The sequence below is a fragment of the Aulonocara stuartgranti genome (genome assembly GCF_965226115.1).
Source record: "Aulonocara stuartgranti genome assembly, chromosome: 6".
Taxonomy (NCBI): Eukaryota; Metazoa; Chordata; class Actinopteri; order Cichliformes; family Cichlidae; genus Aulonocara; species Aulonocara stuartgranti.
In genome coordinates, this window is record NC_138944.1 from 17,234,342 (window position 1) to 17,257,097 (window position 22,756).

Here is a 22,756-nt window from a genome sequence, read left to right on the forward strand (position 1 = left end):
GAAAAGCATCTGGACTTCTTTAAGTGGCTTGAAGACGTTTCACCTCTGATCCGAGAAGCTTCTTCAGTTCTAGGGTAAAATGGTGGAAAGTCCCAGATTTAAGCTCTGTGGGAGTAACCCACCGAGAGGGACAATGGATCCTCTACCTAATCACATGAGCTAATGTGTGAAAATGGCTGTAGGTCACAATCAGCCAAGGTTTCGGGTGAGCTCATTGTGAAATCTAGCCCCACCCTATCATGTGATTTCCTGAGGTCAGATGGCCCAGGATGTGAGTGTGTTATGGCGTGTGGGAAGGGATCGCAAAACTGGATTGTTGATGTTGTTGATGTACGACAGTTGGTGTCGTAAACCACCGCCTCTGTTCAAAGATGGTCGCTCACAGTGGACATAAATGGCTTCTTTTACTCCTCTTTCAAGCTATCTGTCCTCTCTGTCCAAAATATGTACATTGCTATCCTTGAAAGGGTGACCTTCGTCCTTTAGATGCAGATGGACCACCGAGTCTTGTCCCGTGGAGGTGGCTCTTCTATGCTGTGCCATATGTTTATGAAGTGGCTGTTTGGTCTCTCCGATATAGAGGTCTGGGCATTCCTCACTGCACTGTACAGCATACACCACATTGTTAAGTTTGTGTTTAGGAGTTTTGTCTTTGGGATGAACCAGTTTCTGTCTGAGTGTGTTGCTGGGTCTGAAGTATACTGGGATGTCATGCTTGGAAAAGACTCTCCTGAGTTTTTCTGATACACCGGCTACATAGAGGATGGCAATGTTGTTCATGATTTATATGTTACTCTAAATTGTAAAACTATTTTATTTGCTATTCTCTCTGTAGAGCATGTACAAAAGGGTGTAACTATTGCACTGTGTTCTGTGCATTAGATCTTCAGCTCTGCCACTTCCAGCTCAGCTTCCTGTCTTTTTGTTAGTGCTACCATCTCTAAGCTATGCATCACTGCAGGTCTCACTACCATCTTGTAAACCTTCCCTTTCATTTCACTTTCCTGCTATCCTTCTGCTACAAATCACCCTGACAATCATCTTCACCTGCCCCACTCTGCCCATGCAATCTTCTTCACCTCTCCTGTGCACATACTGTCCACTGCTGGATGATCCCCCAGGTATCTCAACTACCTTCACTACCTCTGCTCCTTGCATGTTCACTTTTCCACCTGTTTTCTTATTCTTATTAGCACAAATGTATTCTGTCTGGCTTCAGCTGTTGTTCATTTCTCTTCTCTTCAATGTATATATCCACCTCTCCGGGCTCTCTTTCACTCGCTCCATACTGTCACTACAGATCATGTCGTGTGCAAACATCATAGTACACAGAGACTCCTGCCTGACCTCATCTGTCAGCATGTCCATCACCACTGTAACCAAGAAAGGGTTTAGATCACCGATGCAATCCCACCCTAACCTTAAGCTTTATCATCACTCCTACTGCACACCTTACCACTGTCCTCATCCATGTCCTGCACCACCCTCACATACTTTTCTGCCACTCTTGACTTCCTTATACAGTACCACAGCTCCGATCTTGGTATACTAACATATGCTTACTGTAGATCCACAAAGACACAGTGCAACTCCTGATCTTGTCTATAATTCTCCATCAACACTTACAGCAAAGCTCGCATCTCAACTTTTAATTTGAAGCTTTTACCGGAAGTTTAATGTTTGATGTTTAGAAAACTTCCTGGTGATATAGTTCCGGCTCGTATTTCTTGTAAACATAGCGTACGGTCGGACACACAGAATTGTTCTCGCTGATACAGTTAAAATTTGTGTCGCCAGTTGTTATTAAAGCCACGGTATCGCTCAGTGTTGGGCGTTTATCGCGTCCGAACGAGCTGCAGCGCTTCTCCGTAAATAAGGCTCCCCGCCGAATGACAGCTGTCAGCTAAAAGCTAGCCAAGCTAACGTTTAGAGAGAGCGCCGAGTCTGTCAGCATTAGAAAGAAGTGACAGTCTCATGGTGGTCTCATTTCAATGGGGAACTGTCTATTTTCACAAGGTGCGGATGACCTGTCGCTGCTGAACGACTCCGAGGGAGGCAGTCTGCCCGGAGAGCCCCCGCCGCCATACCAAGAGCAGCCCGGGTCTCAGGTGAAATACAGCCCGGGGAGTCCAGAGCATGACAATTGAATCCCCCCACCCTCAAGTCTAATTAGTGGTGGAGGCTGTTATTGCTGTTATCTTAAATTTGGAAGCTGAAGTTTGTGCAGCGCAGCTTTCAGGATCAGATTGCACCATGCAGAAATTAAGCTTGAATAAAGTAAATACCACAGTCAAATTACTGCTACAAAATTTTAGAAACACAGTCATAATTTGTGTTCGGGTCTTATATTTTTTTGAAAAAAGGATAAAACATTGTGCAGTGTATACGCATAATTTGCAATGTGACAATCTTTATCTCGATCCTAAAACATTGGTTCCTTTATCTAGTTCATGTCATCAGCTTATTATCAAGAAAACCAGGAACGTCTTGCTGAGAGGTGACGGTACAAACCTTTGCACCACTTTGTCACGGATATATAAGTCAGGCTGAAACTTGCCTAAATGTATTTAGGGCTTTTTAACATTTAACTTTATAAGCAAGTAAACATTTAAAAAAACAAAAAACAAAACCGATTTTTTGTGTTTGGCTCAACACAACCTGTCTCCTAATAGTGGACCTGAAAATCTAGAAATTATGCAAACACATTATAATGCTTGGAAATGTACACTCACTGAACACTTTATTAGGTACACCTTATTCGTACTGGGTTGGACTTACTTTTGCTTTCAGAACTGCCTTAAGTCTTTGTTGCATCCAGGTGCTGGAAACATTTCTCAGATATGTTGGTTCATATTGACATGATAGCATCACACAGTTGTTGCAGATTTGTCGGCTGCACATCCATGATGGGACCTGCCTGTCCCACCACATGTGGTGCTCTATTGGATTGAGATCTGATGACTGTGGAGGCCATGTGAGTACAGAGAACTTTTGATCAAGAAAGCAGTTTGAGATGAATTGAACTTTGAGGCAAATTCACTGAGGTCATTAAAGGATGGACCTGGTCAGTAACGATACTCAGATAGGCTGTGGTGTTTAAATTATGCCAAGGGCTCTGACATAGACAAGATATTGTGACCCAGAGAACTGTGGCTCAATGGATATTTTCTCTTTTTCAGACCATTCTCTGTAAGCCCTAGAGATGATTGTATGGGAAAATTTCAGTAGATCAGCAGTTTCTGAAGTGCTCAGACCTGCCTGTTACCAACAAATATGCCACATTCAAAGTAATGTGAAAGGCTGATTGAATATTTGCATTAATGAGCAGTTAAACAGGTGTATCTCATAAAGTGACTGGTGAGCGTATATGCACTTTTTGGCCCTCAAAATTGTAAAGATGGTTAGCTTGTAGTCCAGTAATCAGTGCTAGAGGGTTCATTTATTTAGATTGTACCTGTAGAGACAGAATCTGCTTTTGCTCAGTGTTTCAGTCTTGGACATTTAAAGCATAAGGAACTCTGATATACAGGTGTATCATATTTTAATTAAAATTTTTAATTTAATTTAAATGAAGATGAAGATTCAGGTAATTTAGAAACATATGAAAACACAAGGAAATAAATAAAATATCTTTATCTGGTCCCAGGTTTTCTGATGCCACTGGAAATATAAAATCACCCTTTCAAAGATGACACGAATTGTCTTCTTTTCATTTATTTCAAGGAGCGCACTCAGGCTGTGCCAGTGTACCATCCCACCCCAGGCGAGAGCCGTCTGGCCAGTCAGCTGACTGAGGAGGAGCAAGTCCGCATCGCACAGCGCATAGGACTCATCCAGCATCTTCCCAAAGGCATCTTTGATCCAGGCTCTGACGCCTCTGAGAAGAAAGTTAAAGAGTGAGTTTTAAATGGTGGCACTCTCATTTGTTTCAATTTACATATCGCTTTGATTCCCCCCCCCCTCCCCCATTTGATTTCCCCATTTGAAATGCAGTTACTAATAGTTTATTCAGAAATCTTTGAATAGTTCCACTGTCCAAGAACACAAAGCTTTCGCATCTTGATGCACGCTCAATCATCCAGGTAAGGAAATCCCAAAAAGTTGATTCTGTTCTTCTGGACGTAGCGTTTTCAGTGGGAGAAACATTTCGTCACTCATCTAAGGCTACGTCCACACTAGCCCGGATAGATTTGAGAACAGCGTCTGAAAACGCTCCGCGTCCACACTAGCGTTTTCAGTCATTTTCATAGAGTTGTGCGTCCACATTAAAACGGCCGAAAACACTTACATTCCAATTCAGCGCATGCGTGAAGCGCAAGAAGATTCGACCTGCCTCATTTCTCTCTGCCGCTTATTTACTTTCCGGCTCTTTGAAACGTTGCGGCAGAATGTTGAGGAAAAGCACTGAGTTTTTTAAATGGACTAACAATGAGGTGGAGTTGTTGCTGCGAGTAACACAAAAGGCTGTCAAAGTTCAGAGCAAAGCAGCAATCACAGCAATGTAAGATGGTGAAAAATATACCCTTAGGCCCCCTTCTCGATTCAGAGATGGTCTTTCCCTTTTCACATAAATGGCCTCCTTGACTCCTCTCACAAACTAGCATTCCTCCCTGTCCGGGATGTGTACATCCTCATCATTGAAAGAGAGGCCACTGGCCTGTAAGTGTAAATAGACTGCAGAGTCCTGGCCTGACGAGTTAGCTCTTCTGCGGGGACCGAGAATTGGGTCCCCTGGCACAAACAGAGTAATATAATATAAGTTGTTAAGTGCCAGGAGCATTGCTGTGATTTATACATTGGGGCAACAAAACAACCTCTGGCTAAGATGATGGCACAGCACAGAAGATGAGTTATCGTATGAGTTATTGATTGTATTTTGAGATGCTTTTTTTGTAATATATCAAAGTCTTCGGGTATTGGTAAATCTTTTCACTTTTTTCCCCTCCAGATGTGTCATCTGCATGTTGGATTTTGAATATGGCGACCCCATTCGGTTTTTGCCCTGCCTTCACATCTACCACGTGGACTGCATCGACCCATGGCTGATGCGTTCCTTCACCTGCCCCTCCTGCATGGAGCCCGTAGATGCAGCCCTGCTGTCTACTTACGAAACCAACTGAGCGGCCCCTGGTGGCTGCTTCTGCCTAAAAGTAATGCACCTTTTTAGCCAAAACTGTCATAGCTGTTCCAACAGATAGATGAGGGGATGTGGCATGATGCAGATGTTTGTTGGGTGCTTGTTAATACACACAAGTAAACAACTGTGTCCTACAGCACACTCTGTAGGCCTGAAATGCACCTAGTCAGACTTGGAAAGCATGCTTTGGCAGAAGGAAGATGTGCCAAATACAACGAATGAAGGAGCTGTACAAGTAGCAAAATATTACTGCACAGTAATTTCACTTTCATATGACTTACACTTATTTTTGCCTTTGTGTAATTTGCACCCTCTTTCAAGATGTGTGATGTGTAGCATGTTCTCTAAATGGAGGAAATGCATAATTGTTTTGATCAAGTGGGAATCATTGTCAGAATTTCCAGTGAACACATGAAGTGAAGTAACTGCACTCTCCAAGTAAACTTTCGATCTTGAATGTCACCTAAACACAATGCTCTCTACTGAAAAGCATACATCAGTATACATAAAACTTCACAAATCACACTTTCCTGAAGCTATGCCATGAGATAAAATGGTGTCAATTCAGCTTTTGAGCAAATTTTGAAAATTACTCCAGTTTTATTTTAGCTGCTTTGACTATATGTGAATGTTTCTGTTGCTTTCCCACAATATGAATCCTCAGCTTTTGCTTTGCCTTAAGTTTGTGCTCTCAACCCGTAGTTTGTCCTTTACAGTCAATAACAAAGACACAATATACCGTGCAATCACCCTTAAAGCACCTTGAGATAAGATGTCTGTCACCTGATACTGTGTAGCTTGTAGATTTCGATAATGGTGTTTTTTCTATGTGTGTATGTTTGCATTTTATGGGTTGTTGGATAGAGATCGTCATGTCAAGCTAACATTGTGAGTTAACCCCCTCAGTTGTAAAATGTAATGTAGTTTCCGCTCCTTTTCTTGTTTGAAGCTTTTGGATTGTGCGCCGAATGCCTTCTAAATGAGCAAGTGATGCATTTCCAAAGCTTCCACGTCTGGTAATGGAATGTGATTTTTATGCTTTTGGTGTTGGACATGTGCTGTCAGTTATCGTTGCATAATGCACAAAGATGAGAAATGGCAAAAACAGAAGCTACAGCAGTAGAAAGGAATGTATCTTCAATGTAAAGCATGATTTCAGTTGTTACACATTGACGGTATGACTGTAAAAGGAAATTTGTGATTTACTGTGCACATACTGTGCCTTTTAAGGTTGAGGTAAGCCAATTTCCTGTGAAGTACAATCATTTATGACATTACTTTTGTTTTTCTTTAGTTGTCCTCTAGGAGGAGGCAGATACCAGCAATGTAGTGATTTGTGTCACGATGAAACAGGCCTAGGATGAAGCCAGAAATGTGATCTGGCTGCTGTTAACAATCAACAGTCATTCTGTCTTTTGATTTATGACTTGTGCTACAAGTGCACAGGTTTTAGGAAATCCATGAAACCACAATAAAAGTGGATACCAAATCTTATACAAGTGTGATGTTTTGTTTCTGCATTAAATATTGTATTGAAACACATTCTCAACCTCTCAGCTGGAGAGGGTAGTGGGTTAGAACTTAAGGAACAGACAAAACTAAATTTAATTTATCATGTTTTATATAAATCTTTAGATTCCTTAAGGAACAGAGCATGTATTTATCTCAAACACCATTGCATATGACTGCGTTATAGTCTTCTGTGTTTAACTGAGCACTAAAATAATTTATTTCCATAAATGACTGATTCGTATTGATAACAGTTAAGCCCACTGAGTATAGACAGTGTGCAAGATGTTAAAACTTGATAGTTAATCCCTGAAGTGGATTGGCTGTCTACGCCTTTACATGAAAAGCTTCAAAGAATGTGTCATCACTGTCACAGCTCAGAATGAGTCAGCCCTCATTTCTTTGTGCATTTCCTGTTTTTCTAAGAAAACACAAACGTAACTGCAAATCAAGTACAGTCAGATAGAAAATGTCAGTACAATTATTATGAGCTTGGAAGTTAATATTGGTATGATCGCCTTTATTCTTTAACATAATCTGAACTCAAATATCTTGTCATTTCTCATAGTCTTCAGGAATAGTTCTCTAGGCTTCTTGAAGGATATTCAAAGCTCTTCTTTTTTTTGTATCTTAGCTGCCTGTTCAAAGGGATCCCACAGTACTTTAACAATGTTGAGGTCTGGTCTGTGGGGAGGCTAATCCAAAAGTGACAGTTCCACTGTGTATTTTTCTACATAGTGCGTTTGCATTGTTTTGCTGATTATAGTGCTGAAAAATGAAGCCGTTGGCAATTAGATGCTTTTCAGACAGTATTACAGCACTTTGCTGTGTTCATAAATTCATCAGTTTTCACAAGATCCTCAAAGCCTCTGGTTGAAATGTAGCCCCAAACCACGAAAGAGCGCCACTGATCACTCATCACTTCTTAAAACCTGATTGCTACTGATTGTCATTTCAGTTTTTGTGTACTTTGACATACCTCGGTCTTTTCACTTTGTTTTGCTTCCTTAGGAATGGCTTCTTCACAACCACCCTTTCACTGAGACCATTTCTAATGAAATTCTAGATATATCTCTTATGCCCTATGTGAGGTCTGCTTGAGTTTCTTCCTGTTTTTTTAAGGACGTGGCATTTATTTGTTCATTTGCTGTAGATAGCTTTTTTTAATCACGCTATTTCTTCTTTTGTCTTCTTGTTTCCTCATATTGTTTATAGACACATTTCACACCATGCTAAGATACATCAAGCTTTTTTTAAGGAAATGGGAACAAATTGGTTTCTTTGTTAAGTTGTCTTTACATTTAGACACAAAACTGGTTTGTTAGTTAGTCACCTGTTTATGCTTGAATGATCCATGGATCAAAAAGAAACTATTTGTGTATGAAAACTGGACTGCAGCCAATGTCCAAAGAAAAATGCTGAAACACCTTTAGAAAGTCTAGAAATGTATGACTCAGGATCACTTTAAAAAAGACGATAATCGTTATCAGGCAAAATGATTTATGTTTTAAACAAACAGTTTAAACATATCACTTTGGGCTGAGTAAAACTGAAATAAGGTTTTTTTTTTTAGCTTGCAACATTTGTTAAGCAGATGTTAGTCTGATGGAGGCAAAAACACTTAAGCGTGCTGTGGGTGGCTTGCCAGCAAGTGAGTTTATTTAGTGTTTAAATCATATAAAAAGGACTTGCTCCCCGCATCCAGACTCTTGTATGACTAAGAGCCAAATGAACAGCAGGCATGTGGTCGGGTGCCAGAACATTAGTGGACATGTCCACCAGCTGGACCCTCAACATCAGCAGAGTAATGCTCATTACTAGAATGAACTTCATGATCACTGTACTAAAGCAGGAAAATTTCACGATACAGTACGATAGAGATATTTTCTTTCAGCAGAATATTTTATTAAAAGGTTCATATATATTTACAGTATTTAAAGCACACACATTGCACATTTTCAACCACAAGGGATATCAGTGCAACAGATTCAGAAACTATTACACTTATTGTACGTATGTGTGAGTGTGAATGGTTCCTATGGATAAATTACATAAATGTTACACAGTATTTTGTGATCTGTACATGTTTTTAAAATCTTACAGTTATAATCAGGTGGGGATTTTTCTGCTTTTAGGTTTACAGTACCAAAGCAAAGATTTCAAACCTCAACAGCAACACTTCATTTCACAGTATTTCTTGAGTTTCTTTTCATAAAGCGTACATTCCCACACTGACAGTAGCCAGAGCCACAAACAGTCCCAGGACCATCCTGAGCAGCGAGGAAGTGTAAATGTTTTCTGACATGTGGAGTGTGCTCGCCTTTACTGGCTTGGACTGTGTCATGGAGCTCTGCAGGTTGTTGTCAGAGACAGTCAGCATCTTCTGTAAATCTTCAAAGACCTGTAACACAAACAACAGAGCATCTATCAGCTGCTGTAGCTAAATATTAGTAAGTGTAAGATGGAGCTAATCTAAGGTTCAGCTGCCCTCTGAGTGGCACTTTTGCTTTACGATCTGTCCTTCCTAGATTATCACACCTCCTTACCTGAATGTTGAACTCAAAGGCCCTGACAGCCTCCTCCAGCACACCGTTCCTCTCCTCCTCTGTCAGCTCCACACTGTTCATTCGGCTGCGATAGAGCTGTTTGAACAGGTTGGGGCTGGACACCCCAGGGAAGGCAAAGAAGGACAGACCATCACCATTTTTCAGATCCATGGACTTCTGAGCGATCCGACCAAGAACCTGTCCCCCAGACAGGTCACCCAGATACCGGGTGTAAGCATGGGCAAGCAGGAATTCAGGGTTTTCTTTGCCAATCTAAAAAATGGTAATGGAGTTATCAAGAGTGTTAATTGACCATCACCTAGCAGAGATAGAAACATGCATGTGATTCATGGAAGGTTTAAATAAAACATACCTGTCTGAGCCTGTGGCTGTATCTTTTAGTGGCTGCAGGAATGACAATCTTCTCTCTCCAGTCCTGACCATAGAAGTATTCCAGATCTTTTTCAATGGACTTCAGCCTGGCCAGTTCAGCAGGAAAGTAAATAGGTGCGACGCTCGGATGGTCCGAGTTCCTGTCCAGCTCTTCCTCCAAAGCCTGGTAGATCTCATACAGCGAACACAGGAGGAGCTGAAGAAGAAGAGACACAAAGCCATTAAATCTTGGTATCGACCCCCACAAAAGTAAGATTATTTAAACAATTGTGCTGTCCTTTTTTTAATATTACCTTATATTGCGGAAGCGTGACCTTTCCCCTCTGGAAGCTCAGCATCAGTTCTGTGTTTTCTGCTCTAACGTGACTCTCCTTAGTCACTTTTTTTATTTGTTCAGACAAGTCCCTGAGAAAAGAAATTGATCACAATTAGAAGAGAAAGACAACATTTAATGTATTGCAGCTAAGATAAAGGCAGTGACACAAGGCTAAGAGCAGTAATCATTAGAAAACATGTAGGGCAAATATGTGCATCCAAAGTAAACTTCCATTATGATATTGTGATTAGAAATGTTTATGTAGCTCATAAGCTTCCCAAACATATTCTGCTACTTGAGATATGTGTTGGATGTCACAGAGCTGATTGAAAACTAAATCTATCCCCAGACATTAAAAGAAAAATGTGCATGGAGCGGAAAAGAAGATTTAGGTTCTTAATAAAATCACAGCAGCTCAGTCTAACCTGTCGGTCATCTGCTCTGCTGCTGTATGCGTCTTCTTCTCGGTTTCCATTGTGCCCCTGAAAAAACAGTAAAGGACAGTAAAGATGTCAGAAAGGTACTTTAACAGAGCATAAATCCTTTTCTGATATGGTGAGAACACTGTGGATATAAATCGACAAAAGGTTGTCAAATTTAAAGTATGATATCTCGTTTGACTCACCAGTAAGAATGAAGTCTGATCTGTGCCCTTAGTTTCTCTCTGGATGTCCAGTGCAGTTGTGTGCTCTGCTGGCTTTCACGCTTCTCTTTATACGATCCGCTTCAGTCTCCTCCTCCCACCACCAGCTCAACACAAACAGGAACTCAGCCTCAACAAAAAAAAAACTGGGCTAAACATGACACGGCAACATCAGCAACAATAGTAGGAGGGGACCAGGAGTTAACATGATACGGCAACTTTGAGGAAAACTGCTGAGGGAAGGACTACCAGAGTGTGAGGAGGGAGTTCCCTGGAAAACCAGGGGGGAGGGCTGAGCGCTAAACATGATGCTGCAACTTCAGATTCCAAAGTAGAGCCACACAGGGGAGGAGGAGCTGAGGCTAAGCATGACAGTGTGAGTTTGCAAAGCTGTGAGAGAGGAAGTGTTTAAACAGTGACTAATGCTGTGCATTTGATCAGAAACAAGAGCAGGTTTGTCATATTACACAAGTCTATCAACATTCAGTGACAAAGTGGAGGAGTATTTTTGACAAACAAGAGTAGATACTGTTCATTTAGTCCATGTAAACAATAGTAAAAAGCTACTGATATCATCTTTACACACAAAAGTTAAGCCCAAAACTTATTTGTGACTAGCCTGAAATAAAACAAAGCTTTTAAAATTATTTCTTCCACAATATGTCATTCATGAGTGACTGTGACTCTGAGCATTATATACAGATGTGATCAATTCATATGCTCTTGTAAACAGCCTCTACCCTTCTGGGAAGTCTTCATCCTTGATTGCCTAATAGTGCAAGTATCTAAAAGAGATTATAATCTGCAAAAATCTTCTGTCATCCACTAAAAGAGCGTCACTGCTTTTATCTTCATCCTATTGGACCCCTCCTAGAACTGTTACTCAGAAATCTTTTCATGGGGTTTTGCAATCTGCAACATTAAAAGAAGTCAGCAAAGTGTTCCCAATTTTAATTTTCCTCAGAAGCTGCTTGAAGGAGTAAAGGTCAGAGGTCTTGAACTACAGGAACAAAACTGGAACCACACTACTGTCCAACCTAGTTTAATTTGAGTTATTTATAGAGCCATCTTGAGGCAAAGGAAACACTCTGAGCAGCTCTTCCAGCGAAACAACTCCCAGCCTGTACGTGGTTGGCAGTATGCTTAAACCTTTGGTCTTTTATAAAGAACGATTATTATCATATATTCACTTTAAGTGAAAATAAGGTATGTTTGTCATATGGGTGTCTACATAGCTTTGACTATAAACTGTGCTTAGACGTTTTATGTAAAGGCCTAAATAAAAATGGCATTTAAAATACGTGACTACTTGAAATCAGTTGAGACAAAGCGATGAAAAAATACCGCTACATCTGTTTTTTGTCAAAAGGCCAAACGTTTCAACGCGTAATTATAACCTACATGGACAAAAAAATAACATAAAAAAGCACAACTCTATGTTATATATGATTTGAAAAATGTGCCACTAAACTGCAGACTGCCGTGCATCTGCTCAGCCATCTGCAGGTATAAAATCACAAAGCTTCACTCGGGCTTAACGTGACTCAGCACAGCGTAGTGACCGACAGAGAGGGAGGGCGGGCGGGCGCTAAACGTGAGTCAGCAGGCTTTGCTTCACACGTATACAGCTGAGCAGCACAGTGAGTTTACCACAGGAATGTCTGTGACAGAGCTGGCCCGAGATTTAGGAGCTTGTTAGAGGTCGTGTGCTTCATGTTACCGGACCAAAATCCGGCATTTTCCGGAATTAAGGATAGTTTTTAGTCAAACGTGGAAACAAAACGAAAGGAAGACAGACATCGATGTGAGACGTGTTTGAGATTGTTTTCTGCTCGGTCTTATCAGTTTGTATTTATTTTAGATTTAAAAAAAAACCCACAAGCTTCGACAACCCCTGTTTTGGGCATAGTAGAAAGCCCACTGCTTAACTGCTATTATCACAAACATTAAATTAATGTTGAACCAGAGGACTTCAAAACAACTTGTTTTCCTCACTAGCTAGCACACATAACTAGCGTCTAGCTAGCACTAGCCTTAGATAATTTATTTGCCTTGCACAGTCAGCAGTCTGCTGAAGGTGAGCTATTCATTTACTCGCCCAGGTGAGAATGTTTTATCTTCAGCAATTTAGGCCCATAAACCTTAGAGAGACGGCGAGTCCCTGCTGAAACCTTTTATTAGCTGCTGCAACCTTTTATTAGCTTTATCCAGCCTTCATGTTTGGTCAGACTAAACTTCAGAGCATATTCCATCTAAAATCCTCGCAGTAAACAGAAAGTATATGAAGTGGTCATTAAATAAGCAGACTGTACATGCTCAACTTTATCTCACATTACTGTGTCATCATGCAACTTCACTGTACTTAGAGTTCCTGCTGTCTGAATCATTGATCTCTCTTCTGTTGGTCTAGATGGATGGTGAAGCAGAAATAGTGAGTGGATGCACCCACAGAGAAAACTACGGAAGAGGATTAGGGCCACTGGAAAAAAAAAAAAAAGAATTCTGACTTTAATCTCAGAATTCTGACCTTATTCTCAGAATTCTGACTTTAATCTCAGAATTCTGACTTTTTTCTCAGAATTCTGACTTTAATCTCAGAATTCTGACTTTTTTCTCAGAATTCTGACTTTTTTCTCAGAATTCTGACTTTTTTCTCAGAATTCTGACTTTAATCTCAGAATTCTGACTTTTTTCTCAGAATTCTGACTTTATTCTCAGAATTCTGAGATTAAAGCCAGAATTCTGACTTTAATCTCAGAATTTTGAGGTGGGCACCTGCAGGCTTCCAGCTTCGGTGACAGCGATGTGTCCAGTTTGGCAGGTGGAGAACTAATTCACTAAATATGGTGGATATAAGTGACTTTTTGCGTGGCCGAGGGGTCCCCGAAGATGCTATTTTATTAATGGAAGAGCAGAAGGTGAGTAACAAAAAAGAGAAATAGTTTGGTGTCTCCTATTTTTACAGGAAAACAGTTACGGTACAGTTACGGTTAGCTGTTAGCATGCTTGTTAGCTTATAATGTTATATAGGAATGAACGTGTTTCACGATGTTACAGTATACTAGGTGAATTGACGTTTTAACTGTTGTTGATCGCAGGATCATCCCAGATGGGTTCGTTGCATTTTATTTTATTGTTCTACTATTTCAGAGTTTTTCAAGGCAGTTAAGCGGAGCTGTGTTACAGATGCTAGCCGCCTGCCAATATCACTGATATATTTGATGTGTACAAGTAAGTTACACTTAGTACAGCGGAGGAGAGAAGCTGTAATGAATGTTTATGCGGATATTTCACTCAGAAAAATGGGTGGCGTTCATACACAGCCACCGACACAGCCCCGGTTGTTGTTCTGACGGTGGCCGACTGACGATCCCCTCACAACATGTTAGCTAACACAAACTAATGTAGTGCATGTAACTGTGTATACGTTAGTGGTACAGTTTCGGAAGAAATGAGCAAACTGTTTATAATGTCAGAATGACATCATCTTTCTCCTATATATAAAAGTGCTGGCTGAGGAGCGCTGCCGGGTTGAACTTTGACCTCGGAGTGACGTGACGTTTGTTCGCACAACCAATAGAAGTGCAGAAAGTCGCAAATCAGGCATATTGTTCGCATAAACACAAAAATAAATAACGAAATAATCCCGATATTGTGCCAAAGACTGATTTACAATGTTACTTTGTGTTCTATGTGTAATACCTTTGCTTAAATGACTAAATGGACTGTGTATTTATGACTCTGCGTTATAGTCTTACATACATAAGTAACATTCATATGTACAGATAAAAATGTACAGAGCTATGTACACAAGCGTGTACACAAAAGTCTACTGCTGATCGAGCTGCTCAGTGGTCGTACAGTCTCATGCAGAGAGCGTGGAGGTGTTGTCCATGGTGGATGTTAGCTTAGACAACATCCTCTCCTCCCCAGTCTGCTCAGTGGACTTTAGCAGACCGCTAAAGCTGGCCCTCCCGACCAGTTTGTTAAGTTTCCCCCTGTCCCTCTCTGCCATTCCACCACTCCAGCAGACCACAACATAAAAGACAGCAGACGCCACCACAGTGTCGTAGAACATCCTTAGAAGACGTACTACCTACATCATAACCAATCAAGTCCCGCTTTTTTTTAAATACAGAAGAGGATTTATTATTTACTGAAAGGCTATGCCTTAGTTTGCTTCTTTCATTATTGTGTTTCGCCCTGCATAAAATAGATAGCTTTTCTGATAACTACAGTCAATACTCTCCTACTGGCATTAGCGGTGACCTAAGAGGCTTAACTTTAATATTGCTTTGCAGTGTAAATGTTGCAGAAAATGACTGTCTTTTCTTTCTTCCTGTGTGCAGATTGACTGTGACGTCATAGCGCTGATGGATGACGCAACTTTGGCAAACTACATTCCCTCGTACGGAGACCGAATTGCCGTCTTCAATTTCTGCAAAAGCAAGCAACCACTGTCAAAAAGAAAACTAGGACTTCTGCAAAAAGTTCACCTCTCAAAGTGAGAGAAACAGTGGCTGACATGTCAGATTTGGATGACTTAATAAGACTGTATTTCAGACTTTCTTTCAGTAACAAAGAAATACTTTCAATTTTAGCACATAGTCATCAGACAATTATAAGTGTTCGAACTCTAAAGAGAATTTGTAAAAGACTTGGGCTTTTTAGAAGGAAGAATCAATCAAACTTGGAGGAAGTGCTAGCCTTTGTCCAACAAGAGATCATGACAAATGGACAGATGCAAGGTTATCGTTGGCTACATCTACGTGCAATTCAACATGGATTTGTGGTGTCACAAGATACTGTAAGATGCATAATCAAATTGCTTGACCCTCAAGGTGTGGAACTGAGACGAGCTCGACGGTTGAGAAGACGACAGTACAGCTGCAGAGGGCCAAATGCTCTCTGGCACATGGATGGCTATGACAAGTTGAAACCATATGGTATTGCTATCAGTGGCTGCATAGATGGTTTTAGCCGCTATGTTTTATGGATGGAGGCTTATACTACAAACAGTGACCCTAAATTGATTGCAAGTTATTTTCTGAAAACAGTTTCATGCATCAGCGGATGTCCAGAAAGGTTACGTGCTGACCGAGGTACCGAAAATGGTTGTGTCGAACAAATGCAGATGTTTTTACGGAGAAACCACACAGACAGTTTTGCAGGTGAGAAAAGTTTCCTTTACGGAAGAAGTACGGCCAACCAACGTATAGAAGGATGGTGGGCTACCCTACGCAAACAGAGTGCACAATTTTGGATGAACTTATTTCAAACTTTTCAGGATGATGGCCACTTCACAGGGGATTTTTTGGACAAAAGTCTTATCCAGTTCTGCTTTCTCAATCTTATTCAGGTAAAAGCATGTGCTCATGCTATGTAATGTCTTAGCTGCATAAATAGAAAATATAAATATGGTTAGAACATTTTTTTTCTTTAAATTAAATATGAATTTTATTTCCATTTTAATATGTCTTGATGCATGCTCAATCAGCCAGGTAAGGAATGTTTTTTGACAGAACATTTCTCACACTGAAAACGCTACATCCAGATGAACAGAATCAACTTTTTGGGATTCCATTTTAATACTTTGATGGAATTGTATTCATGTTATCAGTGGAAGTAACTGCACCTTTCTCAGCACAGGTGCATGGAGCATTTTTTTTTATTTATTGCCACATGGTTTAAATTACTATGGAGTCTGTTACCTAGTGGTCCTTTGGGCACGGTTTCAGAAAGCAATCCTATCATTTGGTTAATTCTCTATTGAAAATTTATTGTAGAATCATTGCACACTGAGTATAAAGTGTTGGGCTATCTATTCAACAGCAGAATCATGCAGCACCATTCTGTGTCCATGTGCTGTTTAGTGAAAGTGCTCTTTTGTTGTTGCTGCTTGGTTTTACATTAATTAGAGGTCAGTTTCTATGTCTGTTGATTAATGAGTTAATAAGCCTCAACTTTGGCTAAATCTACTGGTACATGGTCTGTTTCATATACCGGTACTTATATTGTGTTGTTTTTCATGTAGGATGAACTTGATGAAGTTGTGAACACATGGAACTCGCACAAAATCCGGCCAAGTGGTAGTGCAGCATCGGGTCGACCAGTAGTAATGTACTCATTTCCAGAGCTGCACAGTGCTGAGGATAGACTGAAGCCTATTTCTATGGAGGATATCACTTTGTGTATGGAAGAGTGTAGCCCAAAAGGTCAACACCCCTGTGATGAAACAGTCTTTGAACTGTGTTGTCTGCTTATGGTAGAAAATGAATGGGATGCCCCAGGAGATCCACTTGGTGCTGCGGATCTGTACATTAGGTTAAGAGAAGAAATACTGCAAAGTATTTAAGGAACTTCAGTGTGTAAATGTACAAATAAATACAAAATATTTCTCTTTATCTTGATAACGTGATTTGATAGTAGGTGCCATGTCTTACAGGTACCTTTTATGCAGGTATTTCTGCACTGCATTAAATGAAAAATGTTTTTCTACATTCACACTACCATTAAACAGAAATGTTTATATATTACTTGAAAAAGCTGAATATTGTGATATTATCAATCAGTTATGAAACACATGTCAATCCTTTTAAAAGGCCATACATTAAACTGCATTTACAAATGTTATATTTTTGATTGAATCATAAGTGGTGTAAACCTGCCTACCAGTAAATTGCAATATAAATTTCTGTGTTTTGTTGCCAGACATGTGCATAGTATATAAAATATAAACTGACCAGCTCCCTGCTCATTGTTTTCTGTATCAACCTTTACTCTTAATATTCATGGCTGGAAACCCAGGCACCAGCATATGATATGCTAAGTGCCCGGGTTATCTGTGGTATGTTTCAGCAAACCATAGTAGCATTAACAATTCTAGGTCTTGACAACAGCATGTTTCTATAAACGTATCATTGTTAATATTTAAAGTCGTTATGCCTTTTGGGGAGCTTTTAGTGCAATTATATTAAAGCAAAGCTATTATAATCATTTACCCATATGAAGATCCATCACTTAATTATTAATGTATTTCACTTCTGTTAGTTGTAAGATATTTTAGCTGGTTTTTCATGTAAAATGACCACGAATCATTGCTATACTGATTCAGTGTTAGCTGTTGTATACAAGGCTCCTTCATGATATGAATCCTAAAATTATAAGAAACATACCAAAAATATTTTGACTTTTATTTGTAGTATCCCAGCAACAATGCAACAAAACAGTTCCTGCAAGTGGAACCAAGTTATTGTCCCATTAAGTGCAACATGTTTTACATTTATATTTGTGTATCTTTATGAAATATTTGAAATTAAAAATAAATGGTATTCTTCCATGTTACTGAGCTCATGTGTGGCAGTCTCTTGAATTCTGGCATGTTCAAATAGATATGGAGTTTGATGAACATATTCAAAACAACAATACAAATGTACTGTGTACAGTAACATTTTATTGGAAAAAGTTTACAAGAAACCTGTTCTTTCCAATGCCAATAACATGGCTAAAACTCATAACCGTATAAGCTGCCCTGTAACAAGAATGACTCAACTTTTAAAACAAACTTATAGATCTCATATAGTCTTGTTATGCATCAGTATACATCAGTGACTTACTGTAAAGACCATGAACACTGGCTATTGTGGTATCACATATTCCTTCAGTGTCATCTATGGTATAGAAATAAAAACAAGTGTGAATGACTGAGAACATACATGCATACAAATAAAAATGCATAATTTCTGGCAGTAACAAGACATTTTTTCAGGTGTTAAGATTAATACTATATCTGAGAACATGACAATTTGGCATTACAAAAGGATGCCTGAATAATCACAGTACTTGACCACTGCACTGAAGTGTACAGTGTTTATTTATGATCTCAGTAATCAATAACCATCTTCAAAACAGACTGAATCCTTTAAGCAGCTTGAATCAATTTGATGGATGAATAACAGGTATGCTTAGAAACAATATGACATTAAGAAAATACTGGAATTTAAAAAAATATTTTCACCAACTTTATATGGAACCTTTGTAATCAACAACAAATGCCAAACTTTGATACCTTAACCTACCTTAACTAAAAATTGCATATACTGTAAAGCAAAATGTTTTCAGACATGACAAATGCTAAAGTATAAAATTGTACTTATTCCTTTTACAATACAGTGTTGCATAACAGCATTACTTTTACGTTATAACTATGTTCAGTTTTAGCCCTGACCTAATAAGAAAATACCATCTGAATGAATTAGTCTTTCTACTAATTACTTACAAAAGTATTTGACTGTGCTGAGCTCTCACACCACACATGGTGCATTAAAGAATGTTTAAGAGCAGTTTAATTATAGTTTATAGATCTTAAGTAATCTTTCTTCATGCTTTTGCTGAAGGTTTCTGTCTTACAGCTGGAAAGCTTGGATTTGGTGAAGACAGCTCTGGATATGGTAGTAAACAGTGTACCTGTTCGTTTTGTTTTGTGACTGTATTATGTAAAACTCAAAATGATAAAAGAAAATGAAATATTAGCCAAAACTAGACTTCTAACAGAGATGAGAAACTTCTCTCTAATTAAAAAAAGTATACTGTATAAGTTCAAAATACATAAAAATACATATTCCTAACATCTCTTTACAGTTATGCTCTAGTGTGCATGAGCAGTTCAAATGTAGCGCATTGCTGTGAGAGTCTAAACAATGTCCATCACCCAGACATTACTTTCAAGAACTGCATTAAATTCAGAACGAAAATCTGGGAAGTTTTCATAGCTGTTAGCTAGCTGCAGAACATTCCCACACGTGCGTCCGACTGGTCTTCTTGTAAACTCTGTCATATCTTGAAATTCCACATAAATACTGTTTGTTACTATAAGGTCAGATCCGGTGCAGAAACGCATAAATTTCTGAAGTTTAATGTTATCCAGCTCTCTGATGAATCTTTTGAGATGATTTTTCACTTCTTTTTGTTGTGGAGTCAAATCCACAGCAAATTTCAGCAGCTGGCACACTTTTTTTGAAGTTGGTTGCAGTTCAGAGAATAACTTGGTCAGTCCTTCCGGACTGAGGGAGATATGGGGGTCGATGATCTCCCGCCAGCAGTCAATAACAAACATTGGTTTTTGGACAAGCTCTTTGTGTGCTATTTCATCAAGGATTGTAGGAAGAGTCTCAGCAGTGATTCTTTTTCTACAGCCATAACTGTCAAGAATTTCCACAAGATCATCCAAGTCAACTGCAGAGAAATCTTTTACTGCTTCCATCAAAACATCACATTCTTGGCTGCTGACAAACTGTAGAAAGTGTGCTTTAAGATCACTGTAAACACCACTGAAAAGCACTTGTTCCATAAAAGGGATTGCAAGTTTATTTGGAAAATACTGACATTCTTGGTAACCTTTCAGGAGTATTCGCCCAACTGCCTTCCATTTTTCAGCAGGAAAATCATGGCGAATGAATGGCACTTTAATGGTTGCACCTAGGGTGCATCGCTCATAAAATTCATGCCAGAAGCATGTGAGTACATCTCTTAGTATTCCTGATCCAGTGCCTGGTTCTTCTGTGTTGTCTGGAAGTATGCGCTTCACATTCAGTGTTTTGGTCAAAATCTCCTCATCAGAGAAAGCAGTAATCATGTCATGTAAAGTGTCAGTATGACGTATGGTGATTGTTATTATGTTCTCTGAATTAGGTGGACTGAGGGGTACAAGAAAACCCTCATAGACTAATGTGTCTTCTGTATCTTCTTCAGCATCAAAAATTGGACCAAAAGTAATTTCTGGATCATCTAAAATTTCTGAACCAGCGATGACTTCATCAAAATTACCCCTGACTTCCCCCACTTGCAATGGATTAATATCACTGCCACTGCTTTCTGAGACAAACACCACTTCAGATGTCTCGCTGGCATCTTCTTCAGGATCTTTTGGTTTTGTTGCAATGTAGAAGCGTAACATTGTCAGTCTCGCTGCCTCATACATATTGCCAATAGACTGGCAGGTATCATCAGTAAGGTGGTTCTGTTTAAAGTCCCAAACCTCAAACTCAAAATCTGTTTCACATCCCTTAGGAGATATGCCATTAGGAAAAAAAAGTTTCTTTCCTTCCTGAAGAATATCTTTTAATCCAGCATCAGTGGCCATTTGAATTTTTCTAGTGCCACCTCCCTGCTTCGCTCTCACCTGTTTGGCTATTTTTCCATCACAATGTATCCATCCTATCTCAACATTGCGTGTTGCTTTTTGCTTCTTTGTCTGTCTTATTCCTGCATCTGTATGTGAAGTGTTCTCCTTTGGACTTTCTTTTCTGGTTTTCATTTTCTCAGGAAGTTTTTGCAGAAGTCCTAGTTTTCTTTTTGACAGTGGTTGCTTGCTTTTGCAGAAATTGAAGACGGCAATTCGGTCTCCGTACGAGGGAATGTAGTTTGCCAAAGTTGCGTCATCCATCAGCGCTATGACATCACAGTCAATCTGCACACAGGAAGAAAGAAAAGACAGTCATTTTCTGCAACATTTACACTGCAAAGCAATATTAAAGTTAAGCCTCTTAGGTCACCGCTAATGCCAGTAGGAGAGTATTGACTGTAGTTATCAGAAAAGCTATCTATTTTATGCAGGGCGAAACACAATAATGAAAGAAGCAAACTAAGGCATAGCCTTTCAGTAAATAATAAATCCTCTTCTGTATTTAAAAAAAAGCGGGACTTGATTGGTTATGATGTAGGTAGTACGTCTTCTAAGGATGTTCTACGACACTGTGGTGGCGTCTGCTGTCTTTTATGTTGTGGTCTGCTGGAGTGGTGGAATGGCAGAGAGGGACAGGGGGAAAACTTAACAAACTGGTCGGGAGGGCCAGCTTTAGCGGTCTGCTAAAGTCCACTGAGCAGACTGGGGAGGAGAGGATGTTGTCTAAGCTAACATCCACCATGGACAACACCTCCACGCTCTCTGCATGAGACTGTACGACCACTGAGCAGCTCGATCAGCAGTAGACTTTTGTGTACACGCTTGTGTACATAGCTCTGTACATTTTTATCTGTACATATGAATGTTACTTATGTATGTAAGACTATAACGCAGAGTCATAAATACACAGTCCATTTAGTCATTTAAGCAAAGGTATTACACATAGAACACAAAGTAACATTGTAAATTAGTCTTTGGCACAATATCGGGATTATTTCGTTATTTATTTTTGTGTTTATGCGAACAATATGCCTGATTTGCGACTTTCTGCACTTCTATTGGTTGTGCGAACAAACGTCACGTCACTCCGAGGTCAAAGTTCAACCCGGCAGCGCTCCTCAGCCAGCACTTTTATATATAGGAGAAAGATGATGTCATTCTGACATTATAAACAGTTTGCTCATTTCTTCCGACACTGTACCACTAACGTATACACAGTTACATGCACTACATTAGTTTGTGTTAGCTAACATGTTGTGAGGGGATCGTCAGTCGGCCACCGTCAGAACAACAACCGGGGCTGTGTCGGTGGCTGTGTATGAACGCCACCCATTTTTCTGAGTGAAATATCCGCATAAACATTCATTACAGCTTCTCTCCTCCGCTGTACTAAGTGTAACTTACTTGTACACATCAAATATATCAGTGATATTGGCAGGCGGCTAGCATCTGTAACACAGCTCCGCTTAACTGCCTTGAAAAACTCTGAAATAGTAGAACAATAAAATAAAATGCAACGAACCCATCTGGGATGATCCTGCGATCAACAACAGTTAAAACGTCAATTCACCTAGTATACTGTAACATCGTGAAACACGTTCATTCCTATATAACATTATAAGCTAACAAGCATGCTAACAGCTAACCGTAACTGTACCGTAACTGTTTTCCTGTAAAAATAGGAGACACCAAACTATTTCTCTTTTTTGTTACTCACCTTCTGCTCTTCCATTAATAAAATAGCATCTTCGGGGACCCCTCGGCCACGCAAAAAGTCACTTATATCCACCATATTTAGTGAATTAGTTCTCCACCTGCCAAACTGGACACATCGCTGTCACCGAAGCTGGAAGCCTGCAGGTGCCCACCTCAAAATTCTGAGATTAAAGTCAGAATTCTGAGAAAAAAGTCAGAATTCTGAGAAAAAAGTCAGAATTCTGAGATTAAAGTCAGAATTCTGAGAAAAAAGTCAGAATTCTGAGATTAAAGTCAGAATTCTGAGATTAAAGTCAGAATTCTGAGAAAAAAG

General features: G+C 39.6%; 2 protein-coding genes and 2 long non-coding RNA genes across 5 annotated transcripts; 2 read left to right on the forward strand and 2 right to left on the reverse strand.

The window, feature by feature from the left end:
- Positions 1–1,678: 1,678 nt before the first annotated feature.
- On the forward strand, positions 1,679–6,636 carry rnf11a (ring finger protein 11a). Its single transcript, XM_082535201.1, has 3 exons — positions 1,679–2,108; positions 3,724–3,896; positions 4,949–6,636. Exons 1-3 carry the CDS (start codon positions 1,992–1,994, stop codon positions 5,118–5,120), a joined length of 462 nt encoding a protein of 153 aa, XP_082391327.1. The 5' UTR covers positions 1,679–1,991; the 3' UTR covers positions 5,121–6,636.
- Positions 6,637–8,529: 1,893 nt separating this feature from the next.
- hmox1b (heme oxygenase 1b) lies at positions 8,530–10,674 on the reverse strand. The gene is made up of 6 exons (XM_082537572.1): positions 10,527–10,674; positions 10,327–10,383; positions 9,879–9,990; positions 9,566–9,781; positions 9,193–9,465; positions 8,530–9,047 (listed from the first exon to the last, which is right to left on the reverse strand). The coding sequence occupies exons 2-6, from the start codon at positions 10,374–10,376 to the stop codon at positions 8,856–8,858; spliced, it is 843 nt and encodes a 280-aa protein (XP_082393698.1). The 5' UTR covers positions 10,377–10,383; positions 10,527–10,674; the 3' UTR covers positions 8,530–8,855.
- A 2,593-nt stretch (positions 10,675–13,267) lies between these two features.
- Positions 13,268–17,895, forward strand: LOC309707785. Of its 2 annotated transcripts, XR_014277075.1 has the most exons (4): positions 13,268–13,462; positions 14,894–15,715; positions 15,832–15,903; positions 16,579–17,895. It is a non-coding gene; the product is annotated as an uncharacterized lncRNA (long non-coding RNA). The 2 variants fall into 2 exon arrangements; XR_014277074.1 differs by having other exon boundaries at positions 14,894–15,903.
- An 82-nt stretch (positions 17,896–17,977) lies between these two features.
- On the reverse strand, positions 17,978–22,701 carry LOC309707786. The gene is made up of 2 exons (XR_014277076.1): positions 22,445–22,701; positions 17,978–21,012 (listed from the first exon to the last, which is right to left on the reverse strand). It is a non-coding gene; the product is annotated as an uncharacterized lncRNA (long non-coding RNA).
- Positions 22,702–22,756: the final 55 nt, after the last annotated feature.

Excerpts from the sequence above, each read along its gene's own strand:
- rnf11a (XM_082535201.1), top strand. The coding sequence starts at position 1,992 with ATGGGGAACTGTCTATTTTCACAAGGTGCGGATGACCTGTCGCTGCTG. Across the intron at positions 2,109-3,723 it reads AAGAGCAGCCCGGGTCTCAG|GAGCGCACTCAGGCTGTGCC; the intron begins GTGAAATACAGC and ends ATTTATTTCAAG. Across the intron at positions 3,897-4,948 it reads TCTGAGAAGAAAGTTAAAGA|ATGTGTCATCTGCATGTTGG; the intron begins GTGAGTTTTAAA and ends TTTCCCCTCCAG.
- hmox1b (XM_082537572.1), bottom strand. The coding sequence starts at position 10,376 with ATGGAAACCGAGAAGAAGACGCATACAGCAGCAGAGCAGATGACCGAC. Across the intron at positions 9,991-10,326 it reads GCAGAGCAGATGACCGACAG|GGACTTGTCTGAACAAATAA; the intron begins GTTAGACTGAGC and ends TTCTTTTCTCAG. Across the intron at positions 9,048-9,192 it reads CCTTTGAGTTCAACATTCAG|GTCTTTGAAGATTTACAGAA; the intron begins GTAAGGAGGTGT and ends TTTGTGTTACAG.